The sequence below is a fragment of the Macrosteles quadrilineatus genome, unplaced genomic scaffold (assembly GCF_028750875.1).
Source record: "Macrosteles quadrilineatus isolate MER2022 unplaced genomic scaffold, UCM_ALF_1.0 Scaffold_1__1_contigs__length_201487025, whole genome shotgun sequence".
NCBI classification, from domain to species: Eukaryota; Metazoa; Arthropoda; class Insecta; order Hemiptera; family Cicadellidae; genus Macrosteles; species Macrosteles quadrilineatus.
This window is the reverse complement of record NW_026542594.1, coordinates 130,605,780-130,632,802: the sequence shown is the minus strand read 5'-3', so window position 1 is coordinate 130,632,802 and position 27,023 is coordinate 130,605,780. Positions and strand designations below refer to the sequence as shown.

General features: G+C 35.8%; 1 protein-coding gene across 5 annotated transcripts in view; it reads left to right on the top strand.

The window, feature by feature from the left end:
* The first annotated feature begins 13,480 nt into the window (after positions 1–13,480).
* The window catches only part of LOC128984964 (pickpocket protein 19-like), a 100,319-nt gene continuing 86,776 nt past the window's right edge, over positions 13,481–27,023 (top strand). For all 5 annotated transcript variants that reach the window (XM_054404366.1, XM_054404360.1, XM_054404346.1 and 2 more), the window contains exons 1-2: positions 13,481–13,806; positions 13,998–14,163. In XM_054404366.1, the coding sequence (XP_054260341.1) occupies positions 13,595–13,806; positions 13,998–14,163 (378 nt within the window). In that variant the 5' untranslated portion in view covers positions 13,481–13,594. The remainder of the gene's footprint in view (positions 13,807–13,997; positions 14,164–27,023) is intronic.

The window sequence follows — 27,023 nt, the reverse complement described above, 5'->3', positions numbered from 1 at the left end:
CTGAGATGGATTTCGAGACGACTGTAGCTGTTTGTGGGGGGATTTTTAGCGATAAATTTAGGGATTTTTAGAGCCTACGTAACGAGGCTCTTAAATTTTCAATTTTATTTTTAACAAACTTTAAATCACACTCTGGATACAGTTCCTTGCACTTTTCCATCAGGATATCGTGCCCCTCTTTACGCGCATGTTTGTTGCAATAGAGATTACTTTTGGCATCCCCCAACGCCTTCTGGTCTCTGTAGAGTTAAATAAATTCTGACCAGAAACTGTTTATTATCATTAAATGACATTATGAAAAAATGGGACGGTTATCACGCACAACTCGCTAAATACAAGTCAACTGGAAACTGTGGCTAGTCGGGCAAGCAGTTCGACGAATTCCCACCCACGGTCCAACATGTCAGGAGGACGGCTCGAGTCGGGTGGTGCTACCGGACCGAGCATCCGACCTGACATATCCGTCGAGCATGTCGGGTTGGAACCTACACACTGTCCAATATGTTCGACAAGACGTTGGATCCCGACATGTCCGTTCAACATGTTGGATAGTGTATGGGGGGCTTTAGTCTGAGACACTACCACTTTGTTGTTGTTTTGTGGCTAGCAACATCCTATTGGGTTGTGTTCTTAAATATGATATCAGGTGATCTAAATATGAATACTATTTAATATTGTAAGTTTTGAAATTTGCTACGGTAATCATTGAATTACATTACTGTAATTACAAATTCCTAACGCTGAACTCAGATAAATTAATATTCAACTACCTTTCAAACTTTGACTATTGAAACAACTTCTTTTCTTTATCCAATACCCAATTCAAGTTTTCAATCATCTGGGTTAAAATGAATTATAACATTAAATGCCGAAAAATTAAATAAGAAGAAGAATGCAGCCAAACGTCGAACGCCAGCATCGAACACTGCCGTTGCCATATATGGCTGAAAGCGTCCGTTGTCTGCCAATCTTCCCTACTTTTCATAACGTACAAAAGCATAGTCAGACTTGAACGATCCCAAGTTTAAGGTTAGACTTTGTAATTAGTCCTTTTGTTCGCTACAAGTGTAAAGACTACAACGAATTTAAATTTGGTAAAACGATTTAATTCCCTTTAAATATGAATACTCATAAGGTTAATATGGGGAACTACAGAGCCACTGGGGCAGAGCCCGAAAGGATTTTTGGGATACTTACTTTCCGTGTCCGGAAATCAGTCTTCGCTTTTCCAAAAATTAGCTACGATATGGCTTTGTCATTCGCTTGTAAAAGATCATCTAATGTGCAAGTCTGGTCTAGGCGTGGACAGATCAGCAGATGGCCAGGATCCTGAACAGCACACGCGCACAAGATGTTTTCTTCGTCTGGTAAGAGACCCCATTTCTGCATGTTTGTCTTGCATTTTGGTACCTCGACCCGGATTCGATTTAGGGTCTTCCACACCGTGTAATGAAGGCCTCCACCAGGAGCCAGTTCCTCTCTGGCTGGTATGGGAGGGTTAGTCAACATGGTCTCCCACCTTTCCACCCGATTGCTTGAGAGTGATCCATCCAGGACTCGTGTCCGTAATAAAAAGCTCTTTCTGGACCGAAGCCGTCGCACTGCAGGTTGGTGGCCGTGTTATGGGTGACGAGGGTCTGTCTCTTGCTTAGTCCTTTCTGCGTCGGCAGCGACATCACGTCAGATTGATGGAGGGGCGATCCCTACGATAGGATAGAGTTTGTGTACTGGGGTTGGTTTCAAACACCCAGTTACAATCCGAGCCATGTCATTGACTGCAATGTCAACCTTTTTTGCATGTGACGATGCATTCCATACTGGTGCAGCGTACTCCGCAGCCGACACACTGAGCGCTAAAGCTGAGGTTCTGAGGACATTAGGGTTAGCACCCCAGCATCTGCTGGTGAGCTTCCTGATGATATTATTCCTCGCTGAGACTTTACCTCTTGTCGCGATACAATGCGCCTTAAATGTCAATGTGCGGTCCAGTATGACACCAAGATATTTGGGTGTAGGACAATGCTGAAGACAGTCTCCCCGCCACCTCACATTCAACTCACGGCCTGCTTTTCTATTGTTTAGGTGAAAGGCACAAACTTAGGTCTTAGCAGGGTTCGGCTTGAGGTGATTTGCGTCATAGTACTGGGAAAGTTCATTTAGAGCCATAGTCAGCTTCTGTTCCACCTCTTCAAAACTCCTACCTTGTGCCGCCACCGCCGTATCATATATATACTGACGTGTACAAGTTTGGGGTTGTTACGAAAGTGCACAGGTAGAAGCCGTTGAAAGTTCTTAAAATTGTCTAGAAATACAGAAAATTATGTTTTGTATTTAGAGACAAATTTTGAAAAATTGCATTTATTCACAATTAGGTCAAAATATAAATTATTTAAAGAAAATCATGTTTAAAATGTCAACATATCGTTTGCCTAGAGCTTTGTTAGGAGAAATTATTACAAAGAATGTTGGTTGTATTTCACTTTGGAAATTACTTGGTAAAAAGCTCGATATTGAGATTGATTTTAAGTCGTGGCAACAGCAGAGGGAGCGGGTAGTGGCACAGCTTACGACAGTGGTCGAGTGCGAGAGAGAGCGATGGCGTGGTTTTTGTGTAGGGCAAGCGATGACAGCGCGATATCGAGACCAGTACTTGCTCCTTGACCTTGACCTTGCGGCCGCAGGACATTGCTGAGTGATAAGGCTGACATTGGACTTGTGTCATGGCTTATTGAGGCCAGAGCTCAGCTGATTCATTTGAATTATAAACCATGGAACGATGGAAGTGGGCTTTGCTCCCTTTGTAATTTAAATCAAGATGAAACAGTATTTAGCAGAATGTCCAATTTAAAAAAAAAAACATTAGATTTAAATGGTTGGGTAGACATTGCTTGGCTCAAGCTGAGTTTATTTCATATTTGAATGGGGAGGATTGGAGTTTTTTCTGTAAATTTTTAATGGTTTTATAGATGGGATTTAATCCAAGAATTTAATTTTTAATACGACTCTCTGCTGCATATACCATAGTTAGACGTTACTTATTTGATTGTTTTTTCTTTATAAAAAAAAAATGTTTTTGTAAATGAAGTTAAAAGTGTATAAATGATTTTTTTTTTTGTTCTTTTATATCAATGTACAGTTGGAATTGTTTTTTGTTAAGGAGAAGGTATTTATGTTGCTAACCAAACAGACGGTCAACATTGACCATTGTTTAATAAGTGTTAGGTTTTTTATTTTAGCAGTACCTATGTATTTTATTTTATGTGCAAGTTAGTGTTGTATATGTTGTACATATGGAGGTAGACTTTTATGTAATTTGTACAATAAAGCACTTTTTTAATTAATTCATTCATTCATACTGGCGTGTAGCGTTTGGGAACAGTTGGTCTTTAATGTAAATGTTATAAAGAGCTAGGGCTAAGACGCTACCCTGAGGCAATCCATTTCTTTGATTCCTCCATCTACTTTTCTTGCCTTGAAGGGACACGAAAAACCGCCTGCTGTTATGAAGAAAAGTACCTATCATTGAAGTCAGCTGATAGTCTTTGGTAATGCTGTACACTTTTCCCAAGAGTCTTCGATGGTTTACGGTATCGTAGGCAGCTGTTAAATCTACAAAAGCGACACCCGTGATCTGTTTTCTCTCAAACCCATCCTCAATGTGCTGGGTCAGGTTTAAAACTTGCCCACAACAAGACTTGCCTGATCAAAAGCCTGAGGCCTGTTGTGGAATGATCTTTTGTTCCAGAAAATCGCCGATTCGATTGAGTATCAGACGTTCTAATATTTTATATGTGTGGCATAAGAGAGAAACAGGTCGAAAGATCTTAGGATCGTTTGGATCTTTCCCAGGTTTGAGCAGTGTAGCTACAAGAGCTTTCCTCCATGCCTTTGGTATATGCATTTGGCTTACGCACATGTTCATGAGGCTCAACAACCATTGCATGGCATTTTTATCTAGGTTCTTTAGTTGTTCGACTCTGATCTCGTCAATACCTGGAGCTCTATTCAGTGGTGGATTTACCATAAGGCACACTAGGCACGTGCCTAGGGGCACCAGCCGTTGAGGGGCGCCCGCCGTCTAAGGGCGCCTGGCTGCGGCAGGCAGCGGGTAACGTGACGGGCGGCGCGACTACGGGCGGCGTGCGTGGCCCCTTCACAGTGGGTAGCGCTCTTAGTGGGAACGATGACATCATCACTTACTTCCAGCTTTACGCTTTACTGATTTCTATATCAGTCTAAAATAATTTTTTGGTATCTTCTATGATTTAATTACATTTATGGATTAAAACTTTATTTTCTGAAGGAGGTATGAGCTCATCATGGTCAATATAGGATAGCTGTAATCTGTATGTTATAAAAGGTGATGTGACACTAAACTTGGCTCTCGGTTGGTAAACCAGTTGGCCTACAGATATCATAGAATTCACTTCAACATTTATCTTGGACTTATTTACCACACAATTTGAGCAGTTCCAGATTTCATGAATCTATTTTGATTATCTAATCTTACTAATATTATAAATGTGAAAGTTTGTGTGCTTGTTTGTTTGTGTGTTTGAAGTTCAATCACGCATAAACCACTGGACGGATTGGGCTAAAATTTTGCATGATGATAGCTTACATTCCCGATTAACATATAGGCATATTCTTATCTCAAAAATCCTTTCGGGCTCCAACCCAGTTGCTCTGTAATTCCCCATGTTAACCTTATGAGTATTCATATTTAACGGGAATTAAAGAATTTAGTCAGCTGTTTCAACTAAAAAAGTTGTTTCTATGATATGGAAAAGCATTAAAAAGTTATAAGATTTACCAACAGGGTGCAGCACTATATTCTTTTTGCATTTATGAAAACAGCTAATATGAACTAAGCAGCAACAAAAAACTGTGATTCGCAATGAGAACTGTCAAAGTAGGATTGTTTACAGTTATGTTTATGTTTTTCATTTCATAAATAATTTGTGATATTTTGCGAATTGTTGATAATTTATTTTTTACTATTGTTTAGGTGAAGTGGTAGAACATTATGGCTATGGTGGATGTGTAATACTATAGAATATACTGTAAATTTAAAAAAGCAAATTTTATCAAACTGTGTCCTCCCTTATTGCAAACGCAAAGCTTAGTATAACTGCAAAAAGCATTTTATACTTATATTCCAACCCCGTACGAAGGACGGGAACTCTGCTAGTTCTTAAATCATTTTGAATCAACAGCTTGTGCATAAGCCAGAGAAGAAGGTCAAAATTTCCTCCCTTGCTATAGGAGAAACAAAACTGAGTTACCGGTATTTTAGTTTCAATATTACGTATAAAACGTTTAGTTGCCTTGAATTTTACCTAAGCAAAAAAAATCCCGGCATTCTTTTAAAAAGACCCTGTATATATATATACAAAAATATATAATTAACTAGAATATATATATATATATATATATATATATATATACTAGAAATATAATTTTTAGGGTTCTCTGTTGTACTTTTACTACCCTAATTTAATATATTATCAGCAGCCCTATTACGTGTTAAATAAATTAAATTAAATATATATATATATGTATTAACTAGCAGAGAGCCCGTCCTTCGTACGGGGCTGGAATATAAGTATAAAATTCTTATTGCAGTTATACTCAAGCTTTGCGTTTGCAATAAGGGAGGACACTTTTTTTAAATTTACAGTATTCTATAGTATTGTACATCTACCATAGCCATAATGTTCTACCACTTCACCTAAACAATAGAGAAAAATAAATTATCAACAATCCGCAAAATATCACAAATTATTCATGAAATGAAAAACATAAACATAACTGCAAACAATCCTACTTTGACAGTTCTCATTGCGAATCACAGTTTTTTGTTGCTGCTTAGTTCAAACATTGACTATTTATAGTCAAAGGTTCAAATTAGCTGTTTTCATAAATGCAAAAAAATATAGTGCTGCACCCTGTTGGTAAATCTTGTAACTTTTTAATGCTTTTCCATATCATAGAACCAACTTTTTTAGTTGAAACAGCTGACTAAATTCTTTAATTAATTCCTTTAAATATGAATAGGCCTACTCATAAGGTTAACATGGGGAATTACAGAGCCACTGGGGTGGAGCCCGAAAGGATTTTTGAGATAAGATAAGAATATGTCTATATGTTAATCGGGAATGTAAGCTATCGTCATGAAAAATTTCAGCCCAATCCGTCCAGTGGTTTATGCGTGATTGAACTTCAAACACACAAACAAACAAACACACAAACTTTCACATTTATAATATTAGTAAGATAATTTCATAGAAAGTAGAAGAAAAACCAAAACAAAACCAATTTAAGCTGAATACATTTGAATTGAATTTTGTCAAGAACGGCAATGCGTTCGGCGATTAATTTAGGCTATTCATATTCATATTTATTCTTGTCTCAACAACAAAATATATGTTTTTCTTAAAACCTGTTAATACAACTTTAATATAAAGTAGGCCCTACTCATATAGTGACTATGTTTTTCCTGGAAAATGCATCAATAAGCATGCCAACAACGGGAAGTTTAATATTGCTTTACGCTGAAACCTTTCCTCAATCGCAGAACACAAAGGGGCGGCTGGCCGAACGGGCCTAGGGGCGGCGCCGTAGGTAAATCCGCCACTGGCTCTATTAGTCTTTAAGCTGGTAATGCCAACAACGGCAAAACAAAACAAACCTCCATTACCAAAACAAACCTCCATGTTCAATGCAAACCTCCATTGACTGGATATGTACAAATATGGACACAAACCAACTCACTCCAGAAATCATCAATGCAGGACTTTCGGATCATACTGCTCAACTCTGCACTGTAAACTTCAACTCACACATCAACTCAAGTTATCCAGCCCAAATTGGACGCTGCCTAAAAAATAAAAACCTGCAAGACCTCAAGTATCTTCTCAGTCAAGAAAACTGGCTTAGTGCTACCTCAATAAACAATGCCGAAGAAGCTTTTAAAACTTTTAGTAACATAGTGAGAGTAGCTATGAATGCAGCCTGCCCCCAAAAGAAGATAAAAACACAAAGAAAACATAAACTAAAATTCTCTATGGACCCAGAAGCAGTGAGACTTAAAGCCAAATTTCTTAAAGCTCTAAGAAAGTTTGAGGTGACGGGAAATCCAGATGACAGAAGGGTTTCTATTGAAAATAAAAAGAACTATGACCTGTACTTGAAAACGATGCGGAAAAAGGTTAACTCTGACCAGTTGATGAAAGCTGAAAATAAATCTAAAGCTATCTGGGAAACAATAAACACAGTGTGGTCCAAAAAGGAAACATCCCTAAATGAAATAACCCTTCAAGTAGATGGCCAACTCATAAGTAATGTGACCCATGTTGCAGAGCATTTGAATACATTTTTTACACAAGTAGGAGAAAAAACAGTAGAGAAACAAAAACACCTAAAGGAAACAGCTCAAACTCCTGACGTAACTCAAACAGGTCCACCGTTTTCCTCCTTTCAAAGCACAGACGAGAAGGAAGTTAAAATGATTATAAACAAACTTAAAGCAAAAACCTCGTCTGGAATTGATGAAATCTCGTCAAAAATACTTAAGCATTGCTGCAATGAACTAGCACTACCATTGGCTGATTTGATAAATAAGTCCCTAAAACAAGGCATCTTTCCTTCACTACTTAAAATAACTAAAGTATACCCGAAATTTAAAAAAGGTAGCACATTAGAAGCAAGCAACTACAGACCAATTTCCCTCGTTTCCACCTTCTCCAAAATATACGAAAAAGTTGTTTTAAAAAGACATTTAGACCACTGCACAAATCACAACCTACTAAACAACCTGCAACATGGATTTACAAAAGGGAATCCAAAAAAACCATATGATTATATGGTTATATGTTATATGTTATATGTTAATTGGGAATGTGAGCTATCATCATGCCAAATTTCAGTCCAATCCGTCCAGTAGTTAATGCGTGATTGAACCACAACAACAGCAATAATTCAGATGGTTGAGACCCTGATTGACAGCCTAGATGAAGGAAATCTAACAACAGGAATCTTTCTTGATTTCAGTAAGGCATTTGACTGCCTTGACCACCAGCTAATCATTAAAAAGCTGGATTCCCTGGGGGTATCAAGGATAGTAAGAGAATGGTTTCAAAGCTACCTTACAGACAGGAGTCAGTTTGTAGAACTAAGGCACAGAGGTAACAGCCTAATAAGAAAAACAAGATCAAATTTTCAACCAATAAATCGAGGAGTTCCCCAAGGGTCAGTTATGGGTCCGGTACTGTTTATTCTTTTTACCAACGATTTGCCGCAACAAATAGGAGACGCCTGCCTTACTCTTATGTATGCTGATGACACAACCTTAGTGTTTAATGAACCACTAGCTGAAAATCTAGAAGTAAAATCCTATGTGTCACTCAGTATGGCCTACCAATACTGCTATAACAATGATCTCGCAGTAAACACGTCTAAAACAACTCAAATAGCTTTTGGCCTTAAATCTCAAGAAGTGCCTCGACTCCCAGATGTAGAAGTGGAAGATGAAGCTAAGTTTTTGGGCATCACACTCGACAAGAATTTAACCTGGACCCCTCATGTGGACAATATATGTAAAAAATTAAGTTCAACCATCTATGCTCTTAAACATATAAAAAATGCAACAGATGACATGACAACAAAAGTAGCATACTTTGCACTTTTCGAGTCGCATATGAGATATGGACTTGTAGCATGGGGTGGAACCTCTGCCACTAACATGCAAAGAGTTCTCAGAAAACAAAAAAAGGCAGTCAGAATAACTGCAGGACTCCACAGACTCGACAGCTGCAGGGAAGCATTCAGGTCACTCAAAGTACTTACCCTTGTAGCACTCTACATCCAGAAAGTTGTGTTATTTGCAGTAAGAAATAACCCTACAAGGCGTGGCGAAATGCACCAAGACAACCTGAGAAACACCATGCAGTACAACCTTCCACAACATCGCACGGCACAGTTTGAAAAGAAACCTTCATACGCAGGAATGAAAATCTACAACAGGCTACCTCCAGATCTAAGATGCAAGTCAGAAGATGACCTCAAACCAGCTTTGCATCAATGGCTCATTAATCGACCTTTCTATTCCTTAGAAGAATACCATCAACAGGTCTTTGACTAAACAACACCTCAACCACACATTTAGAAAAAATTGTAAATTGACGCTACTACTATTCTTAATGAATGTGTAAATAAAGATTAATTGTCTATTGTCTATTGTCTATTGTCTATGACTGCAGTTAGCTCGGACATGGTGAATGGTTCTTCCAGGAAGTGATTCTCACTTGCCACATCACGCACAACAGGCTCCCGGTATTTCCTTCCATAGGTTTTGCCATTTAAAAGAGAAGGTTGGTAGTGACTTGATCGGCAGTAACTGTTGTAAAGTTGTCTTTTGGTTTTGTCGCATCTCCATTTATGTTCTTGAGGAACTTCCAGGCCCGTCTGCTGTTCACCTGCATATCTAAACTCTCCACAAGATCACACCACTTAGTTTTGCGATTTTCGGCAATGACTGTGACTGACATAAGCTCTTCACCTGCTAGAAGTGTGTCCTCAGCAAAGGGATCATTGTCAAAGAGACCTTGGTATCGTTCTAGCAGTGGCTTTGCCTCTTCAGAGAGTCCTACGATGTAATGGGTTCGACAGCCTCTAGGTATCATTTTTCTCGAGACCTGCTGGACAAGCTTAACGAAGGAGTCACACATATCAGGTTGTGGAGGGATATTGGCGATTTCTCTGTCAATGATCTCCCTAAAACCCGTCCAGTTGGCCTTTTTGAAATTAAACCTGCACATTTTTGGGATAAGAATATGCCTACCGGTTATATGTTATATGTTAATTGGGAATGTGAGCTATCATCATGCCAAATTTCAGTCCAATCCGTCCAGTAGTTAATGCGTGATTGAACTTCAAACAAACAAACACACAAACTTTCACATTTATAATATTAGTAAGATAAGATGAAATCCAACAACATTATCCTCCTTGATTTCTACGAAACACTACTCCTCCGTTAATAATGGACAGATTTTTACAAACGATGTGTCAAAATTAAGTATTTTTTGTTGTGTAGACGCCCCCTTTCACCAATTCCTGTAATAAAAGTCCTCGGGCTTTGCCCCACAGGCCATCAAAATCCCAATGTATTCAATCAATCAATCAATCAAATCAAAATATCCTTCATTCATTTAAGTACAATAGTACAGGAATAGAGTCAGATCTTACAAAATAAAATGTTTTATATGGAACTAAATATAAAACAGAATATTTATTTTATTTGTTCTCTCAAAAATCTGTAAGAAAATAAGGGGTAAGTTTAATCAAATACTGTTTCAGACAGTTTTTAAACTTTTTGTATAATTTTCAGTTAGAAATGTTTTTGGTAGATGAGGCATAAATTTATTTCCTGTGAATTTTATTTTCTTTTTTATAAAACTGTAGATTGTGTCTATCAATTTGAGTCTGAGAACGAGTGTTATAATTATGACTAATTTTACTAGATACCTGAGTTTTTGTAATATTTTTCACATAAATAATAGTTTCGAAGATATATAGTCCATGAACAGTCAGATATATAGTTGGAACAGTATTCCAAGATCGGTAAAAAGATGTTTTACCGAAACTTTCCTTTTCAAATTAAACATTGCCCTAATTGCCCTTTTCTGGTACACTAAAATCCTTTTTAAGTTTTTTGAAGTAGTTGCTCCATATATACTGATACCATAAGCTAAATTAGAATGGACTAAGGCATAATATATTGATATTAATGTTTTTAAGCTGCAAACTTTATACATTTGTCTTAAAGCAGATACTCCTGACGACATTTTTTTGATAACATGATCAACCAACATGTTTGTCCCAGGTTAGATTTTTATCAATTGTTAAACCAAGACATTTTGAATGTTCTACCTGCTGTAATTTATAATCTTCTAAGAGTATGTCTGGATTTAATTTGTTTTTTTTTTTTTTTTTTTAGAAAATGATACAAAATTAAATTTTTCAGGGTTTAAAAGAAGGTTTTTGCTATCTAAAAATTTTTTATGATGGAGAGACTGACCAATGATGATGCTTCAATACTTTCTTTTGAATTTCCATGAATAGTAATATTAGTATCATCAGCATACAGACAGATAAGTAAACAGGCATCAAGTCCGGCAGACCCCTCAAGTATATTAGGAACAAGAGGGGCTCCAACACCGACCCCTGCGGAACTCCATGGCGGACCGTCTGCATCTGTGAACTAAATTTTTGGATGTAATTATATTTACTTGAGAAATCTGATTTATAATGTTCTATCTCAACATATTGTTGTCTAAGAAAGAGGTAGGATCTAAACCAATTTAATTCTTTGTCATGAATACCTAATTTTGATAAAGTGTCTATAAGCTTTTCATGTGTTCAACTGCCCTTGTTAAATCAAGAAAAATTCCAATTACTTTTTCACCCTTATCCACTGCATTTATTATACTTTCAATAAATTCAATAACTGCAGTGACTGTCGATTTACCTGAAATCCATGTTGTTCTGAATCCATTAAGTTATTTTCATTGAAAAATTCATCAATTGTATAAAAACAACTTTTTCTAAGATTTTTGAAAAAACTGGAAGAAGTGAAATTGGTTGGTAAGAGGAAACATCGTTTGGTTCCCCTTTTTTGAAAACTGGAATAATTTTTGCTATTTTGAGTTTATTAGGAAAAATGCCTGAAATTAGAGAAGAACTTACTATATGTAGAAGAGTTTTTAAATAGCAGAAAGAACTTTTTTAACAGTAATAATTGAAAGATCATCATAGACGGTAGTAGAATATTTGTTTTCAAAAGATAATATTAATTTTTAAAAATCTTTCTCATCAATTTGCTTAAATTTGAATTAATTAATGGAAACTAAATGCTGAGAATGCACCACACTATCTTGTCCTTGAAGAATTTTAGGAAGAACAGAATTATCAACCACAGACACAAAGAAATCATTGAAACTATTACTGACCTGAAGAGGGTCAGTAATAAATATACCATCTCTCAAAATATCAATGTTACATTTTGAAACCTTTTTGTTGTTTACCTTTGAGTTAATTAATTTCCAAGTTTGTTTTGCTTTATTCTTTGCATTATTTACTTTTGTATAGAAAAAAAATGTTTTTCCTTATCAATGCATTGCTTTAATTCAGCTTTCGACATTTTAATGGTTACCTTAAGACTTTCATTCTTACATAATCTAAATAAAATTTCTAATTCTTTAATCTGCCTTTTTTGCCTATTATTTCTTCAGTAATCCAATTACTTTTTTTAAAACAATTTATCGCTGTTAAGGTTTTAGGGAAAAATAAATTAAAATTATGATTAAATATATTATAAAAAACATCATATTTCTTATCTACAGGCGCCTGATAGACTTCTAACCAAGTTTCTGTCAATAACTCTTTCTGAAAAAAAAATCATAATTATTTGTTGAAAATTTTCCTTATTAGTTTTTTTTGTTTTTGTTTGAGCATGAAACTATTTCTTATGAAGAATAGTTATTTGTGTAGCTAGTGAGCAAAGTGGCACTTTGCTGCACACGAGAGCAACATTTATAAAATTAGTCTTTCAAACACTATACAACATGTTTTTAGGTTCAGCTCGCAACACAAATAGGTGCCCTAGAGAAAGTAGTCCCCGGTCCGTATCACTCCGCTATTTTTTTCCTCGGCAAGTAATGTGCTCCGTGACTTGAGAAAATCGTTCCGTATATTTTTGTAATTTGCAGTGGTTTCCGCGCCTAAAAAACTGCTTTAAAGGTATTTTCTTCTTTATTAAGATCGTATGAATGTTTTAAAAATGTTTAAAAGAAAAGTCCAGAAAGTTCAGAAATACCGAAAAGAGAACATAAACTATAAACACGAAATGACAGGTTAAATCGTAGTTATAATAGTCAATCAGCTGCTCATAGTATTATTATCTTTAAGTGTTGCCAACCTATTTCCAAGTGTACACGGATTACGTGCATAATAGAAACAGGCTGATTTGTGTTTTGTTGGAATCCTGATGTGCGCCAAAGTATAAACCGTACGACAAAGTATAAATATGCAGCAATTAGCATCTTTCTGTACTATAAACAGTACAAGGAAGCCAACTTTGTCGGGTGACTGTAGGAAAAATATTTTGTTTACTAATCAGACAAATAATTTCTATTAATTACAGCTGTTCATAGTAAACACACGATACATACAAGAACGTTCGTTTTCAAAAAGAGTTCGTTATCAGTTTCGATAACTGGAGTGGAGTGATTGATTACATTATCTTTGAGTTGACTCTTTTAAGTCGTCGGAATTTTTTACGGTTATTCGTTTTGAAATAACGCCTGTAATGCTTTGCAATTGCTCGAATTCGAGCAACAGGTGCACTAGTAATTGAAGAAAACATGTGCTTTATTATTATTATACTTTATTCAAGACAGTTTGCGACTGTATTATTTTCCAATTTGGTTGAACTACTGATTTGGTCAGGCTTTGTCTTAAGTCTTGCATAAGTCTTATTGTTTACAAGTTTATTATTATTTGATAATTACAAAAGCCAGAAGCATGATTAATTATGTTTAGGATCTTATGGGGTGTGCTGGTTTTGCTTGCCAGTTTGTCATTTGCAGTCGTCAGCTACGGTTCTTGGGAAACATACAGACACCCGACAGTAACAACCACTGTTGCCACTACACGTTATGACTGTTTCAAATTCCCCTTTCCTTCTTTCACAATATGTGACACAAGCAGAGTTGACTGGCAACGAGCACTGAAATTGACAGAAAGGTGAAGTATAAGTTGTATTACTAATGGGAACTGTATAGGTTTAGTTTTGGCAAATTTAACCATATGTTTTAAAACTATTTGCCTGTTTTTTTTTACTAAGAATTAACCTTTTTTCACTGAGCTATAATAATTTTTTTAGCCTTTTGTCTGAGCATTTGACAAGACATGTTTTATTTTAAGTATTTTTCCAGAGACGTCCCATATCGGGGAAACATTACTATGGACAAAGTACTAGTGTTATTAAGATCATTAGCAGACATTACATTTGGAGATTTTGACTTTTTGGCAAATATTGAAAATGCAAATTTGAACCCTAGAGACTTCAGAGGAATTAATATTAAAGAACTTCTTCAAAAGGTAAGTAAACAGTGCAGTACACATAGTAAGTAACAAATATACTGTTATGCTACATCAGATTCCTCCTACACACCTATCAGCAATTCATCTTGGAATAGCTTTAGTTTCTATTTGCTATTTTGGCCTAAAGTATAAGATAATTAATAAAAACATTGTAGTTACAAAATAATTTATAATAACTTGATAAATTTACATAATAATAAATTTATCAAGTTACAAGTATAGTATAGTACCCGTCCTTCATATGAGTTTAGCGTATAACATGCTTAACAGTATTATATATAACTGCAATAAGGGTAACATGCTTTTTTTTCTTTTTACTTTCTCCCCCTATACCATAGTGTATGGAGAAAGTATTGTTTTCATCAAAATTTTCAAGTTTGAGTTTTGAGTGGATATATTCGTTTTGGGTCCCCCTGGACCCAAAAAAGTGGTTTTCGAAGTGATGTTTGTGGTGTGTGCGTGTGTGTGTGTGTGTGTGTGTGTGTGTGGGACTACACCTGTGGTCCGATTTTGATGAAATTTGGTATGTAGGTTCTAATCCATGGTATCTCCAGGTGTTTTTTTCATTTTTTTGAAATTTTAATTTTTAATGGGGATTTTTTCATAAAAACCCATAAAAAACCGGAAAAATCGGATTTTTTTAAAAATGGCCCAAACGATTTTGATAAAAATGTAGTATGTTGTAGCCCTTTAAATTCTGAACAAAATGGTACAAATCCCATTTCTATAAAAATTACGGTTCAAAAGTTATTGTAAATTATGTTATTTTCCCATAAAAACCCCATAAAATAACGAAAAATAGGATTTTAGAATAAAATCCGGTTTCGATTTAACATAGTATGTTATGGTCCTTACAATTTTGATAGTTTTTTTTCATTTTTTAGAAATTTTGATTTTTAATGGGGATTTTCCCATAAAACCCCATAAAATAACGGACAAATAGGATCTACCCAAAAATGGCCCGAACGATTTTGATAAAAATGTAGTATTTTATAGTCCTTTATATTCTGAACAAAATAGTACAAATACCATTTCTGTGAAAATTACGGTTCAAAAGTTATTGTAAATTATGATATTTTCCCATAAAAACCCCATAAAATAACGTAAAAATTGGATTTTCCCAAAAATGGTCCAAACGATTTTGATAAAAATTTAGTATGTTATAGTCCTTTAAATTCTGAACAAAATTGTACAAATCCTATTTCCGTATATTTACTCTCACTGCTTACACATGTTAAAGGTTGTTGACAAACTTATGGGAGAAAGTATGTGTCAGAATGCTGATACCGTTTATTTTTTCTATGCCAGTGGCATTTTACGAGAGAGTCACGAGAGAATAAATGTTTAGTGGATGTGCCGGGGATTGAACCCGTCCCTCCTTATTTACTTACATACTTATTTTTACAGTATTAAGTGTTCCATTGTGTTTATTTTATGTATACTTGTATAAAAAAACACAAATAAGGAAAATTAATTTTTATTTTTTCCCATAGTTTTTTTTGTTCTATGTCACGATTTTGCCCGTACGGGAAGAGTTAAGTTATAAATGGTTATATCAAAACCATACATATTTTTCACCAAAGCACTTTTGCTACTGCACTTTGGGCTTGCCTCATTTGAGCAGAACCAAGATTATTCAGGGACAGTGGCGTAACAGAAGTGCCCGCAGGGCCCGCGATGCGGGGGGGCCCGGGAGCTGAGGGGGCCCGCGAACTGGTGAGCGGGAAACGGTGAGCGGAGAGGCCCGTGAGACGAGTGGGCCCGAAATATTGGAGTTCATTTATTCAATAATTGTATTGAACAAGTAATAACATTGATGTTATTAATAATACGAGGCATGTTTTTTAAGTAAGTACCGTTTTTAAATTTCTCCGTTGCAGTGCTGCGAATGGCGTTTTGGACATTTTCGCTGTATATGTGCATCTATTGGCAAGCCCTAGCCGGAAATTCGACAACAATCGGCTGTGTTTACATCTGGTATCGAGCATTCAAAATGATGCCGCCAATTGAGACTGCCGCCGACTATGAAGTGCGCGCTGTAATTAGAGTTTTAGGTGCTAAAGGTGTAAAAGCCATTGAAACTTATCGACAGATTAGTGAGGTGTATGTCAAGAACATTTATGAGTGACAAAATGGTACGCAGGTGGGTAAGGGCCAGCGAACACAGAAGGGCATCTGAAGACAGCCCCACCAACGCCCATCATGAGCAACGCACTGGGCAGCGTCACTGTCCCCAGTACCCAGTGCGTTGCTCATCATGGACGTTGGTGGGGCCGTCTTTAGATGCCCTTACCCACTTGTGTACCATTCCGTCACTCATAAATGTTCTCGCCATACACCTCACTAATCTGTTGACAAATTCCAATGGCTTTCACACCTTTAGAACATAAAAATCTAATTACAGCGCGCACTTCACAGTCGGCGGCAGTCTCAATTGGCGGCATCATTTTGAATGCTCGATACCGATGTAAACACGGCCGATTGTTGTCGAATTTCCGGCTAGGGCTTGCCAATAGATGCACGTATACAGCGCAAATGTCCAAAATGCCAATCGCAGCGCTGGAACGGAGAAGTTTAAAAACGGTACTTACTTAAAAAACATGCCTCGTATGTTGATATCAGTTATCGTTTAATTTCGTTAGGCCTCTTCAGTGATAACGAACTAAGGTAACAAATTTAACATGTTATAACGTGGGTCTTTGATTATTATGCAATTTTACTTTCGTCACCGAGAAATATTTTACTTCTCGGTGATTTCGTACACTGCTTATGTCGTCTGCAAACATTTTGTTACTTTGGAGCCTGGAGTCATGAACGTTGGCTGGGGCATTTAATATTGTATTACCGGTATTTTACATTTTAGCTTTGTCCTAATATTGATTGTGTTTTGTTAAATACAATATACTGCTACTCTACTGACTGTGTTTGTTAGCTCCACAATTAACCATTACTAAAGACATTAGTTGTAAGATAAATGCTTACAACATAATAAGACGCTTGAAATCCATACAAAGATAAAATCTAAAATGCAATAGGCTATTTTAGCCTGTGATTAAAGTAAGTCAATCTATTAAACTAACCAGCTCTTAGTGTATGAGTAGATTATAACCAAAGAGTTAAACTAACCTAATAAATTAATACTTTCTCATCCTTCAGTCATATTTGGGTTAAAATACGCACATATTGGCGTCCCCATCTTAAATAATTGATTGATTGACTTTAATAATTTACTTTGAAATGGCGACCATACCAATGTAGGTATTTTAAGCCAAGAATTAATGGAGATGAGTGGCCCAACCTTTTAGTTTTGAAAGGGACTAAGGCCGACATATTCCTTAGACACAGATGTTAATTAATAGCTAATACAGCAAAAGGCAACTAAGGGGCCTAAGGTGGTTAATAGGGGAATTCGAACCACATTTTGCCTTGTAATTAACGAATTAGTCTAATTATCAGGGTAATAAAAATGGATAACATGTGTGATAAATTAAATATAAAGTTTTTAACCTCTTTGATATAAACATTCTGATAGACGGATGGAAAATGAGGGTTTTTTATTTGATTTCAAAACTATTTACAAACACTAAAACTGATATAATTATGTAGTGATGTAACACTTCCATCAAACCACGACTGAAAATACTTAACACGTACCCTTTTATGGAACATAACTCACAATTTTATATTTTAATTTAATATTTTGTTCATAATTTATTTACCACTCATTTTATGATTAATCTGCTTGAAGATTGTATAGGTGGTCCAAAAAATACTCTGGTGGGAGGGGGAGGGCGTTTGATTATGTTGTATTGGTGGTCTATAAATAACTCATGAGGGGGGGGGGCAAAAAAATAAGTTTGCAGGGGGGCCCGTAAAAATTTGTTACGCCTCTGTTCAGGGAATGTAGTTTATATGGTAAGAAAACCTTGGGCCGAGTAAAAATGGCAGGTTGGAGTATCAGGCAGAGTCCACAATATGAACAGAAAAAACTTTCCAAATTCTGTGATGTATAATATAATCAAATATGTTCAATGTAATACTAAAACTGTAATTGCTCTAATCTTCTGAGTAATATAGGTTTGTCAATCCCAAAAATTATTTGTGGCGTGTTCTACTGCCGTACAAGATACTGGAAATATTCACATAATAACTGTGTTCTAAGGATAATTTAACAAAACCCCTATGGACTTTTGTATAAATAGAATTACTGTATCATATAGTTGTACAACACCATTACAGATCCACACAAGAGTACAGATGCAAGAGTAAGTCTTTTCTTTTGTATGTAAATGGTAAGCAATAATCCATATTTATTTTTAAAATTCTCACCTCAGAACTTTGAAAGCCAAAGTTTTTTTTTATTATTTAAGCCCAGTTGGTTCAGTGGTTTTTACGTAATTAAGTAACACACACACAGACAGACACCATTAGATTTTTATATAATAGTATGGATAGATAGATAAACACCCAAACAAATTTATTTGGAATAAGAATTGTGTTCTGCAATTTTTTGCAGGTTTCTTGAGATTTACTTGTAGTTTTATTTTAAAACATGATAAATAAAAAATATTCCCGCCGCAGCAAACCTGCAGACTTAGCGAATTTCCATTTGCCTTATTTGATTTTCAATTAAATCTATTCAAATAACATTTTAGGTTTAACGAGTACTTAGGTTTGGTGCCTAAAGGGAGGGTAATAAAGTGTTTTTTAATAAAATATTAATAGCTTACAATAGATACAACAATACAATAGAACAAAAGTTACAGTCTTCCAAATCGTTCCATTATATCGCTCAGCTTGAGAATTACCTTGAGGGCTATAAAGGTGAAGATCGACTAAAGCGATTTCTTTTGAGTGTAAGAAGTCACTCAGTTCTTTTAACATGAAAGCAGAACCTTGATTGGAGTGGACAAAAGCAGGCATAGATGGTGAAGATTGAAGTAAGGGCTTTGATGACAGAAGATGCTGATGTGTCCAAGCAAGGAATAGCAAACAGCTATCTTGAAAACTCATAAACAAAGGAGCCTTTCCATGGATGGGGGTTTTTGGTAGAACCGAGGGTTCACTTCCGCACAAACAGAGCATGAAGCGGTCATTCGTCTGACATCTTTGACAGAGTAAGGGTGATTTTTACTTTTTAAGAAGTGAACCATCCGTACTATATTCCAGGTCCAGGATGCCCAATGTCTTAATGAATTTTATGGTGTTTTTCGGAAACCCTACAAGAGATGGAAGATGAAACTCGTGAAAATGCATCTACTACTATATTTTCCTTGCCAGAACAGTACACTATGTCGTAAGAGAAAGGTGCTAGTTCCAATCGCCACTTTAAAATCTTGTTGTGAACCTTTCCTGCGTATTTCTGATTGAACTTATAAGAGACAGATTTCTGGTCCGTAATAATTAATCCAAACCGTCTTCCAATCAGGAAATTTCTCCATTTCATTATTGAATCGAATATTGTGATGGCTTCTTTTTCCACAGTAGGTAGATGCTGTTCACTCTTAGTTAGGGTTCTTGAAAAGAAACGCATTGGCCTTCCAGCTTGTGAAAGAGTAGCCGCTATAGCTAATTCAGATGTATCTGTTTCCTTTCCACAGTAAACGGAATATTCTCTTCAACTGCAGACATACTGGAGTTTGCTATTTCTTATTTTAATGTCTTAAAAGACAATCTTTCGTTACTGCCTACTGGGAAGATATGACTGTAGTAAGATAATGAACCTTCTTAGTGAATTTAGGAATCCACTTTGCGTAATAGGGCAAAATGGCAAGAGCTCTTTTGAGGCTGGCATTATCAGTTGGAACGTGGAAATTCAAGAGTGATTGCAAGTGGTCAGGATGAGGACGCATATAGTAGCACAAATATGTATTTTATAAATACTAGCTGTTACCCACGGGCTCCACCCCGTTTTACTACATTAGTATTAATAAAACTATTGATTGGTTAAGTTAAGATGAAATAAACAAAACAGAATACAGTAATGGTAATACAAACAAATAATAACAGCTGAGGTATTTTTAACATTAGGTAAATGGAAAGTTCCCTTTGGAAAGCAATTACGACCTTATAGGGCAATTTATGAAATAATGGATAATTTTGCGCAAGGTTTCTCGTCATGACAAACATTTTAAGTATATGGTTTATGGGGGTGTGACTTGTAGTTTTCTCAAAAGTTCATGGGTACTTTTGGCTTTATATATAGATTTTATTTATAGTCTAGGCATAATAGGAAAGTTAGCGGAAAGTTTAGGTACAGTCCTAATCATCTCTTTACTTTATGTTTTTTGGGTCGCTGAACACGAATATGAGGTTTGCTGACAGATATTTTGCCCGGAACATTGGTTATTTTGTGAAAACCCTTAAAATTTGGGCACTTTTTTTGGTTTTTCGGGCAAATCTCGGTAAGTATGGGTTTTTGAGAAAATCCTGCTTTGTAAAAGTTAAGATGACAAAATTTACTACAAGTTTCCTATATAATGTTTGTTTCTACGACGAACCGATTCGCCACTAGAGCACACTAAAATAAACGGTATCAGCATTCTGACACATACTTTCTCCCACAAGTTTGTCAACAACCTTTATCATGTGTAAACGGTGAGAGTAAATATACGGAAATGGGTTTTTTACAATTTAGTTCAGAATTTAAAGGACTATAACATACTGAATTTTTATCAAAATTGTTCGGGCCATTTTTTGGGAAATCCGATTTTTCCGTTATTTTATGGGGAAATAACATAATTTACAATAACTTTTGAACCGTATTTTTTACAGAAAAGGGATTTGTACCATTTTGTTTAGAATATAAAGGACTATAACATACTAAATTTTAATCAAAATCGTTCGGGCCATTTTTTGGAAAATCCTATTTTTCCGTTATTTTATGGGGTGTTTATGGGGAAATAACATAATTTACAATAACTTTTGAACCGTAATTTTTACAGAAAAGGGATTTGTACCATTTTGTTTAGAATATAAAGGACTATAACATACTAAATTTTAATCAAAATCGTTCGGGCCTTTTTTGGAAAATCCTATTTTTCCGTTATTTTATGGGGTTTTATGGGAAAATCCCCATCTAAAATCAAAATTTCTAAAAAATGAAAAAAACTATCAAAATTGTAAGGACCATAACCTACTATGTTAAATCAAAACTGGATTTTTGTCTAAAATCCTATTTTCGTTATTTTATGGGGTTTTTATGGGAAAATAACATAATTTACCATAACTTTTGAACCGTAATTTTTACAGAAATGGGATTTGCACCATTTTGTTTAGAATTTAAAGGGCTACAACATACTAAATTTTAATCAAAATCGTTCGGGCCATTTTTGAGAAAATCCGATTTTTCCGGTTTTTTATGGGTTTTTATGGGAAAATCCCCATTAAAAATCAAAATTTCTAAAAAATGAAAAAAACACCTGGAGATACCATGGATTAGAACCTACATACCAAATTTCATCGAAATCGGACCACAGGTGTAGTCTCTAGCTCTGTACACATCCAGACACACAGACACACACACACACACACACACACACACACACACACATACGGGGTTTTACCGAATACTCGCAAACACCTAATTGTGGCATCTTTCAACCTGCGGCCACCAGTGGATGAAGGAAGGTGGTAGAAACATGTCTGCATCGATATTTTTAATGAACACTCCATTTTAACATCTAACATTCCAGTTTTTAAATTGTGGCACCATGCCACAAATCGGTATATATCAACAGTGTGTGGACAGAATGCCACTAATGCGTTGTAGTGCTTGAGCGGTGTGTGCGCGCCCCCTACTTCTCGCGTGCGCTGTTGCCAGTTCTCCGTTCTAGTTCCTTCATTCCGTTCTGTATTCATGTGGCTATGCCCTAGCCGCTGTAGCTCATTTCCCGCGCTCATGACGTCGTCTTTTATTAGTGTAAGGATTTTATATGAAGTTTTTTTCAATGCTCCAATAATTTTTACAATTATTGGATTTAAAATCAATGGACCAAATGAAATGTCGTGAGGATTACATAAAACTACATGCTATTTTGTTGATATTTTATCGTCACATTGTATGTATGGTTTACGAACTGAGATACTTGGAATAAAGGCCTTAATGTGCTGGGTAAATTATCAGTTTCATGGGAATCTATATATTAATTACGTAAGCCGATTCTTTGCGTAAAAATTGTGGGCGACTGGGAAGTCGTAGAACGACGTGAGAGGGCTCAAATTAAAGGTCTTTATCCCGTGACGGCGGGAAAAATAGTGAATTTCCCAAAATCTTAACACAAAATTAGATATAACGTACAATGTTCTCCATAAGAATAGCATTAGAAGGCATTTACTGCTGATTTTGGTTTACTTCAATCCAGCTGATCGTGATTTTATCATTAGCAAGTAAGCTTACATTAGGATTACTCATTTGCCAGTCAATTCTGCAATGTAATGTATACTATACAGGGTGGCAAAAAAGTCTGGAAACGGTTTAATATCTTTTTAACTATGTCCGTTAGAAAATTCAGACCTTTCACATCAACTTACATGTATAAAAACTACTTTTTCCAAGCATTGTCATTTTTTTACCTCTACCAGGGGACGACCCATGAGGAGTAGGTACATAATCTTTAATGTAAGCATAGGTTGATATGCACATCATTTTAAAAGGTTAGTCAAGTGGAGTTCATTGCCGGAAACCGCGTCAAAAAAGGTTAATCCGTTAAAAAATGGCAGCTGTCCAAAGTTCTTGTGAAATATACCTGCACAGGCCTTAGTATGGGCAAATACTCGTATTAAACATTAGCTTGAGAGCTTAAACTGTATTTTAAAGTCAACTAGGTCATAGATTAATAGTATTCAATCTTCAAAACAAATTTAACCGTGTTTCAGAATTCCCTGCTAAAGTTGACTATGAGTATTTACCAATACTAAGGTCTCTGCAGGTATATTCCGCAAGAACTTTAAACAGCCGCCATTTTGTAACGGATGAACCTTTTTTGACGCGGTTTCCGGTAATGAACTCCACTTGACCAGACCTTTAAAATTATGTGCATATCAACCTATGCTTACATTAAAGATTATGTATCTACTCCTCGTGGGCCGTCCCCTGGTGAAGGTCAAATTATGGCAATGATTGAAAAAAGTAGTTTTCATACATATAAGTTGATGTGAAAGGTTTGAATTTTCTAACAAATTTAGTTAAAAAGATATTAAACCGTTTCCAGACTTTTTTTGTCACCCTGTATAAAACCAACTATATAAAGGGATAACGTTACCTTTAATAATCAAGACTTTTTAGTTATGTCAAAGTTGAAATAAATTGTTTTCAAGATTTAAGAAACGATTCAAGATTAAAAGAAGATCTTCTTTGTTTTTATTTCAAAACATATGTAAAAGATTTATTCCAATTTTTTTTTTAATTTACTAACATTTATATTTGAGATTTATTGTAGTGTTTAATCAATATTTTGTATGAAGTGGAATAACCTCAACGGTTACTCTTAGAAAACAATTTGGGAATAGAGATAAAGTAGGTTCGTACAGGTATTTAAACGAACCAAAAATATTTATGTCGTGATTAGTTTCGATAACTGGGTAATGGAACCCTAACTAGCCGCAAAATAGTTGGTAATTAGACGTTGACTAGGCCCTTTTTTGGTAGAATATGTAAATCAATCGCACCTTTAGGAGGATTAACACCACATACTTACACTAGGCTAATAGTGGTTTTTTAATGTTGATCACAAACAAATTTAGGTCCAAGTTCTGTCAATGGGATGCCTTTACTTAAGAATAATTTTGTTAAACCTTTACAAAATGAGCATAGACTTAGAAATAATAACTGGGTAGGGTATCTCAACACACCATTTTTTGCCTTTTCTTATTTGACGAAGACAATTTCCAATACTGTATTTCAATCGGGGAAGCCTTGTTATCGGCTACGTCCAAATTCACCAACATTTTTGGGGTCGTTTCTAATGTCCAAATTCACCAACTTTCTACCTGGAGCAGGTACGATATTTCTCCCGGCGGGCGGAGAAGTAATTCCGAATAGTTTGCCCTCGCCTGCTCCGTCTCGTCTCGGCGAGAGTGTACTGCTTAGCCCTAATAGTACTGTTTAAGCTGTGATTGTTTCAGGCAGCTTTAGGTTAGGTTAGGTTAGGTTAGGTTAGGTTTGGTTAGGTTTGGTTAGGTTAGGTTTGGTTAGGTTAGGTTAGGTTAAGTTAGGTTAGGTTAGGTTACAGTACACTCTCGCCGAGACGAGACGAAGCAGGCGATGGCAAACTATTCGGAGGGAATTCCTTCCCCGCCCGCCGGGAGAAATATCGTACCTGCTAAAGGTAGAAAGTTGGTGAATTTGGACATTAGAAACGACACCAAAAATGTTGGTGAATTTGGACCTGACCCTTGTTATCAGCATTAACCAAAAAACCAAAGCTACCATAATAAACCAATATTTATTCATAAACATGTTTGCTGCCTTTAGCAGTTAAACTCAGGAATCATTCAAATTCTTTATTAAACATAACGTTATCAACAAAAGCAAACAAAGACAAACAACAAACTGTTTTGTTTTTTTTGCACAAAAGTTTTGTCAACATGACTAAAATGTTAAAAAAATAGATGTATCAGCACGAAATAGTTTGTAAGATAAAAAAAGCAGTCTAGGACAACTTATATAGAGTTCTAACCTCAAACATTGTTATCGTTTCAGTGTACAAATTCAATTCATACAAAATAACTACGTTACCAATTTATGTTTGTAAACAAAAATCAATTTTTTAATGGTTGCGTAATAGCTATTTACATTGCAAGTGTAGTAAGAGCGTTTTTACTTCACGCAGGTGAATGTTGTGCGACGAGCGGAAGCGAGTTGTATAATTCACCTAAGTGATGTAAACAGCACGCTCTTGCGTAACGTGTAACGTACAAGATTTTACCTGACCCGACAATAAACATGGGTTTACGTACAATATTTTTCATTATCCATTTCACTCATCTTCTATCAGTAACGTTCTTTTACTAACAAAAGCTAGGTTAGGTAGGAAAATACTTTAAAGCGTAATAATAACATTCAAGCGCACAGCTGATTTCTAGCGTTGAACATCGTTGGCTCCATAGAGTTATATTTTTTAAGTTAAGCACTCAATGTTATTTAAATGGGTTTCTTTACATCACCGAGTGAGTTTTTGATACTTTACATCACTCGAGAAGTAAGGAAGTTGTATACATCACGCTTGGTATAGGGAAGTTTAACATGGCGGGTTAGGTAAATCAATTTAAATTATTATTTACTACACAAATTATTTGTAATGTAAAACATTGTTCACCACTCGGAGCAAAAGTATATTATTTATGGTACTTAAATTGTTTTATAGTACGTGGCAGTATAGTATTATTAGTTGCTTGTTGCACTGTTCTACACACTGCTCAAGCTCTACAGCTCATTAAGTGGCATCCTGTCCACACACTGTTGATATATACTGAATTGTGGCATGGTGCCACTATTTCGAGTGTAGGCTGGCGCGAGAATTGGCAACGTAGCATTAGGAAAGTTATAGTTCCGGCGGACGGCGCGAGGCGCGCTAGCTACCTGTATGGTTTCGTGTTCCACAATTCGGTGTGTACCTGCGCTACTTAAACTCACATCAACGAGTTCAAAAATACTCAATTGTGGCATGTGATGTTTAAACGACGTAATAATGCTGGAAAACCTCAAAAATGATCGAATTAGCTGTGGCACCCTGAAAAAGGTGCCACAATTTTTGAAGGTGCCACAGTACGGCCGTGTGCCTGTGAAGGATGCCACTATTCGGTGAATACAAACACACACACACACACACACACACACACACACACACACACACACACACAGACATCACTTCGAAAACCACTTTTTTGGGTCCAGGGGGACCCAAAACGAATATATCCACTCAAAACTCAAACTCGAAAATTTTGACGAAAACAATACTTTCTCCATATACTATGGTATAGGGGGAGAAAGTAAAAGGCAAGAAGTACAAAAAATTAAAAACCTTACTAAATGCTGCCGTTTTACATTAGGTTTCCATGGAAACAACCCATGTTACGATAATTTTAACTATTTATTCATGATAACAAACTGAAACACACTTAAAAATACCCCCGCCACAGCAAACCTGCAGACTAAGCGAATTTCCATTACCCTGATTGGATTTACACTAAAATGTCTCCTTAGAAATATCACATTTATTCACTATTTAAATAAAAGTTTAACCAGTACTTAGGTTTGCTGCAACAGGGAGGGTAAAAAGGTGTTTTTTGTAAAATGTAATAATTTGGTACATGAAATGAATACATTTTCAAAATTTGATAAGAATAACATGGGCATTGTAAATTTACAGATTTTTTGAATTTTCTCCGTAACCATTAGGCGCATAACAACGCTTTAATATACTAAATTATTTGTTTTTTAAGCTCTACTAAATGGTATGGAAATAAATCGCTAATTTTTAAGTTGATAGGGTCAAAAATAGGAAAAACCAATTTTTACCCCATAAAACCCCCCATAAATCTCTGTTCCCATAGTCCGATCATGCTGGTTCGCGAACTCGTTCGAATAGACGTAGGTTTATACGTTTGTCCCAATTTTCATCAAAATCGGATGATTTCTGACGAGTTCTCGACCTAACGGACACGTATATAAAGTGTCCCGAGTCCAGGTCTTACCATGAGTAATACGGTAATAGCTTATTCCCTATAGGGGAAATTCACTAATAAACTAACTAGTGTGTCTTCTGACCACAAAACTAAACCTGAAAGAAATACCCGTCTTTTAGGATTAAATTGTGGAAAATGGAGACAATCTTTCTTTTTATAATGTTAATAAC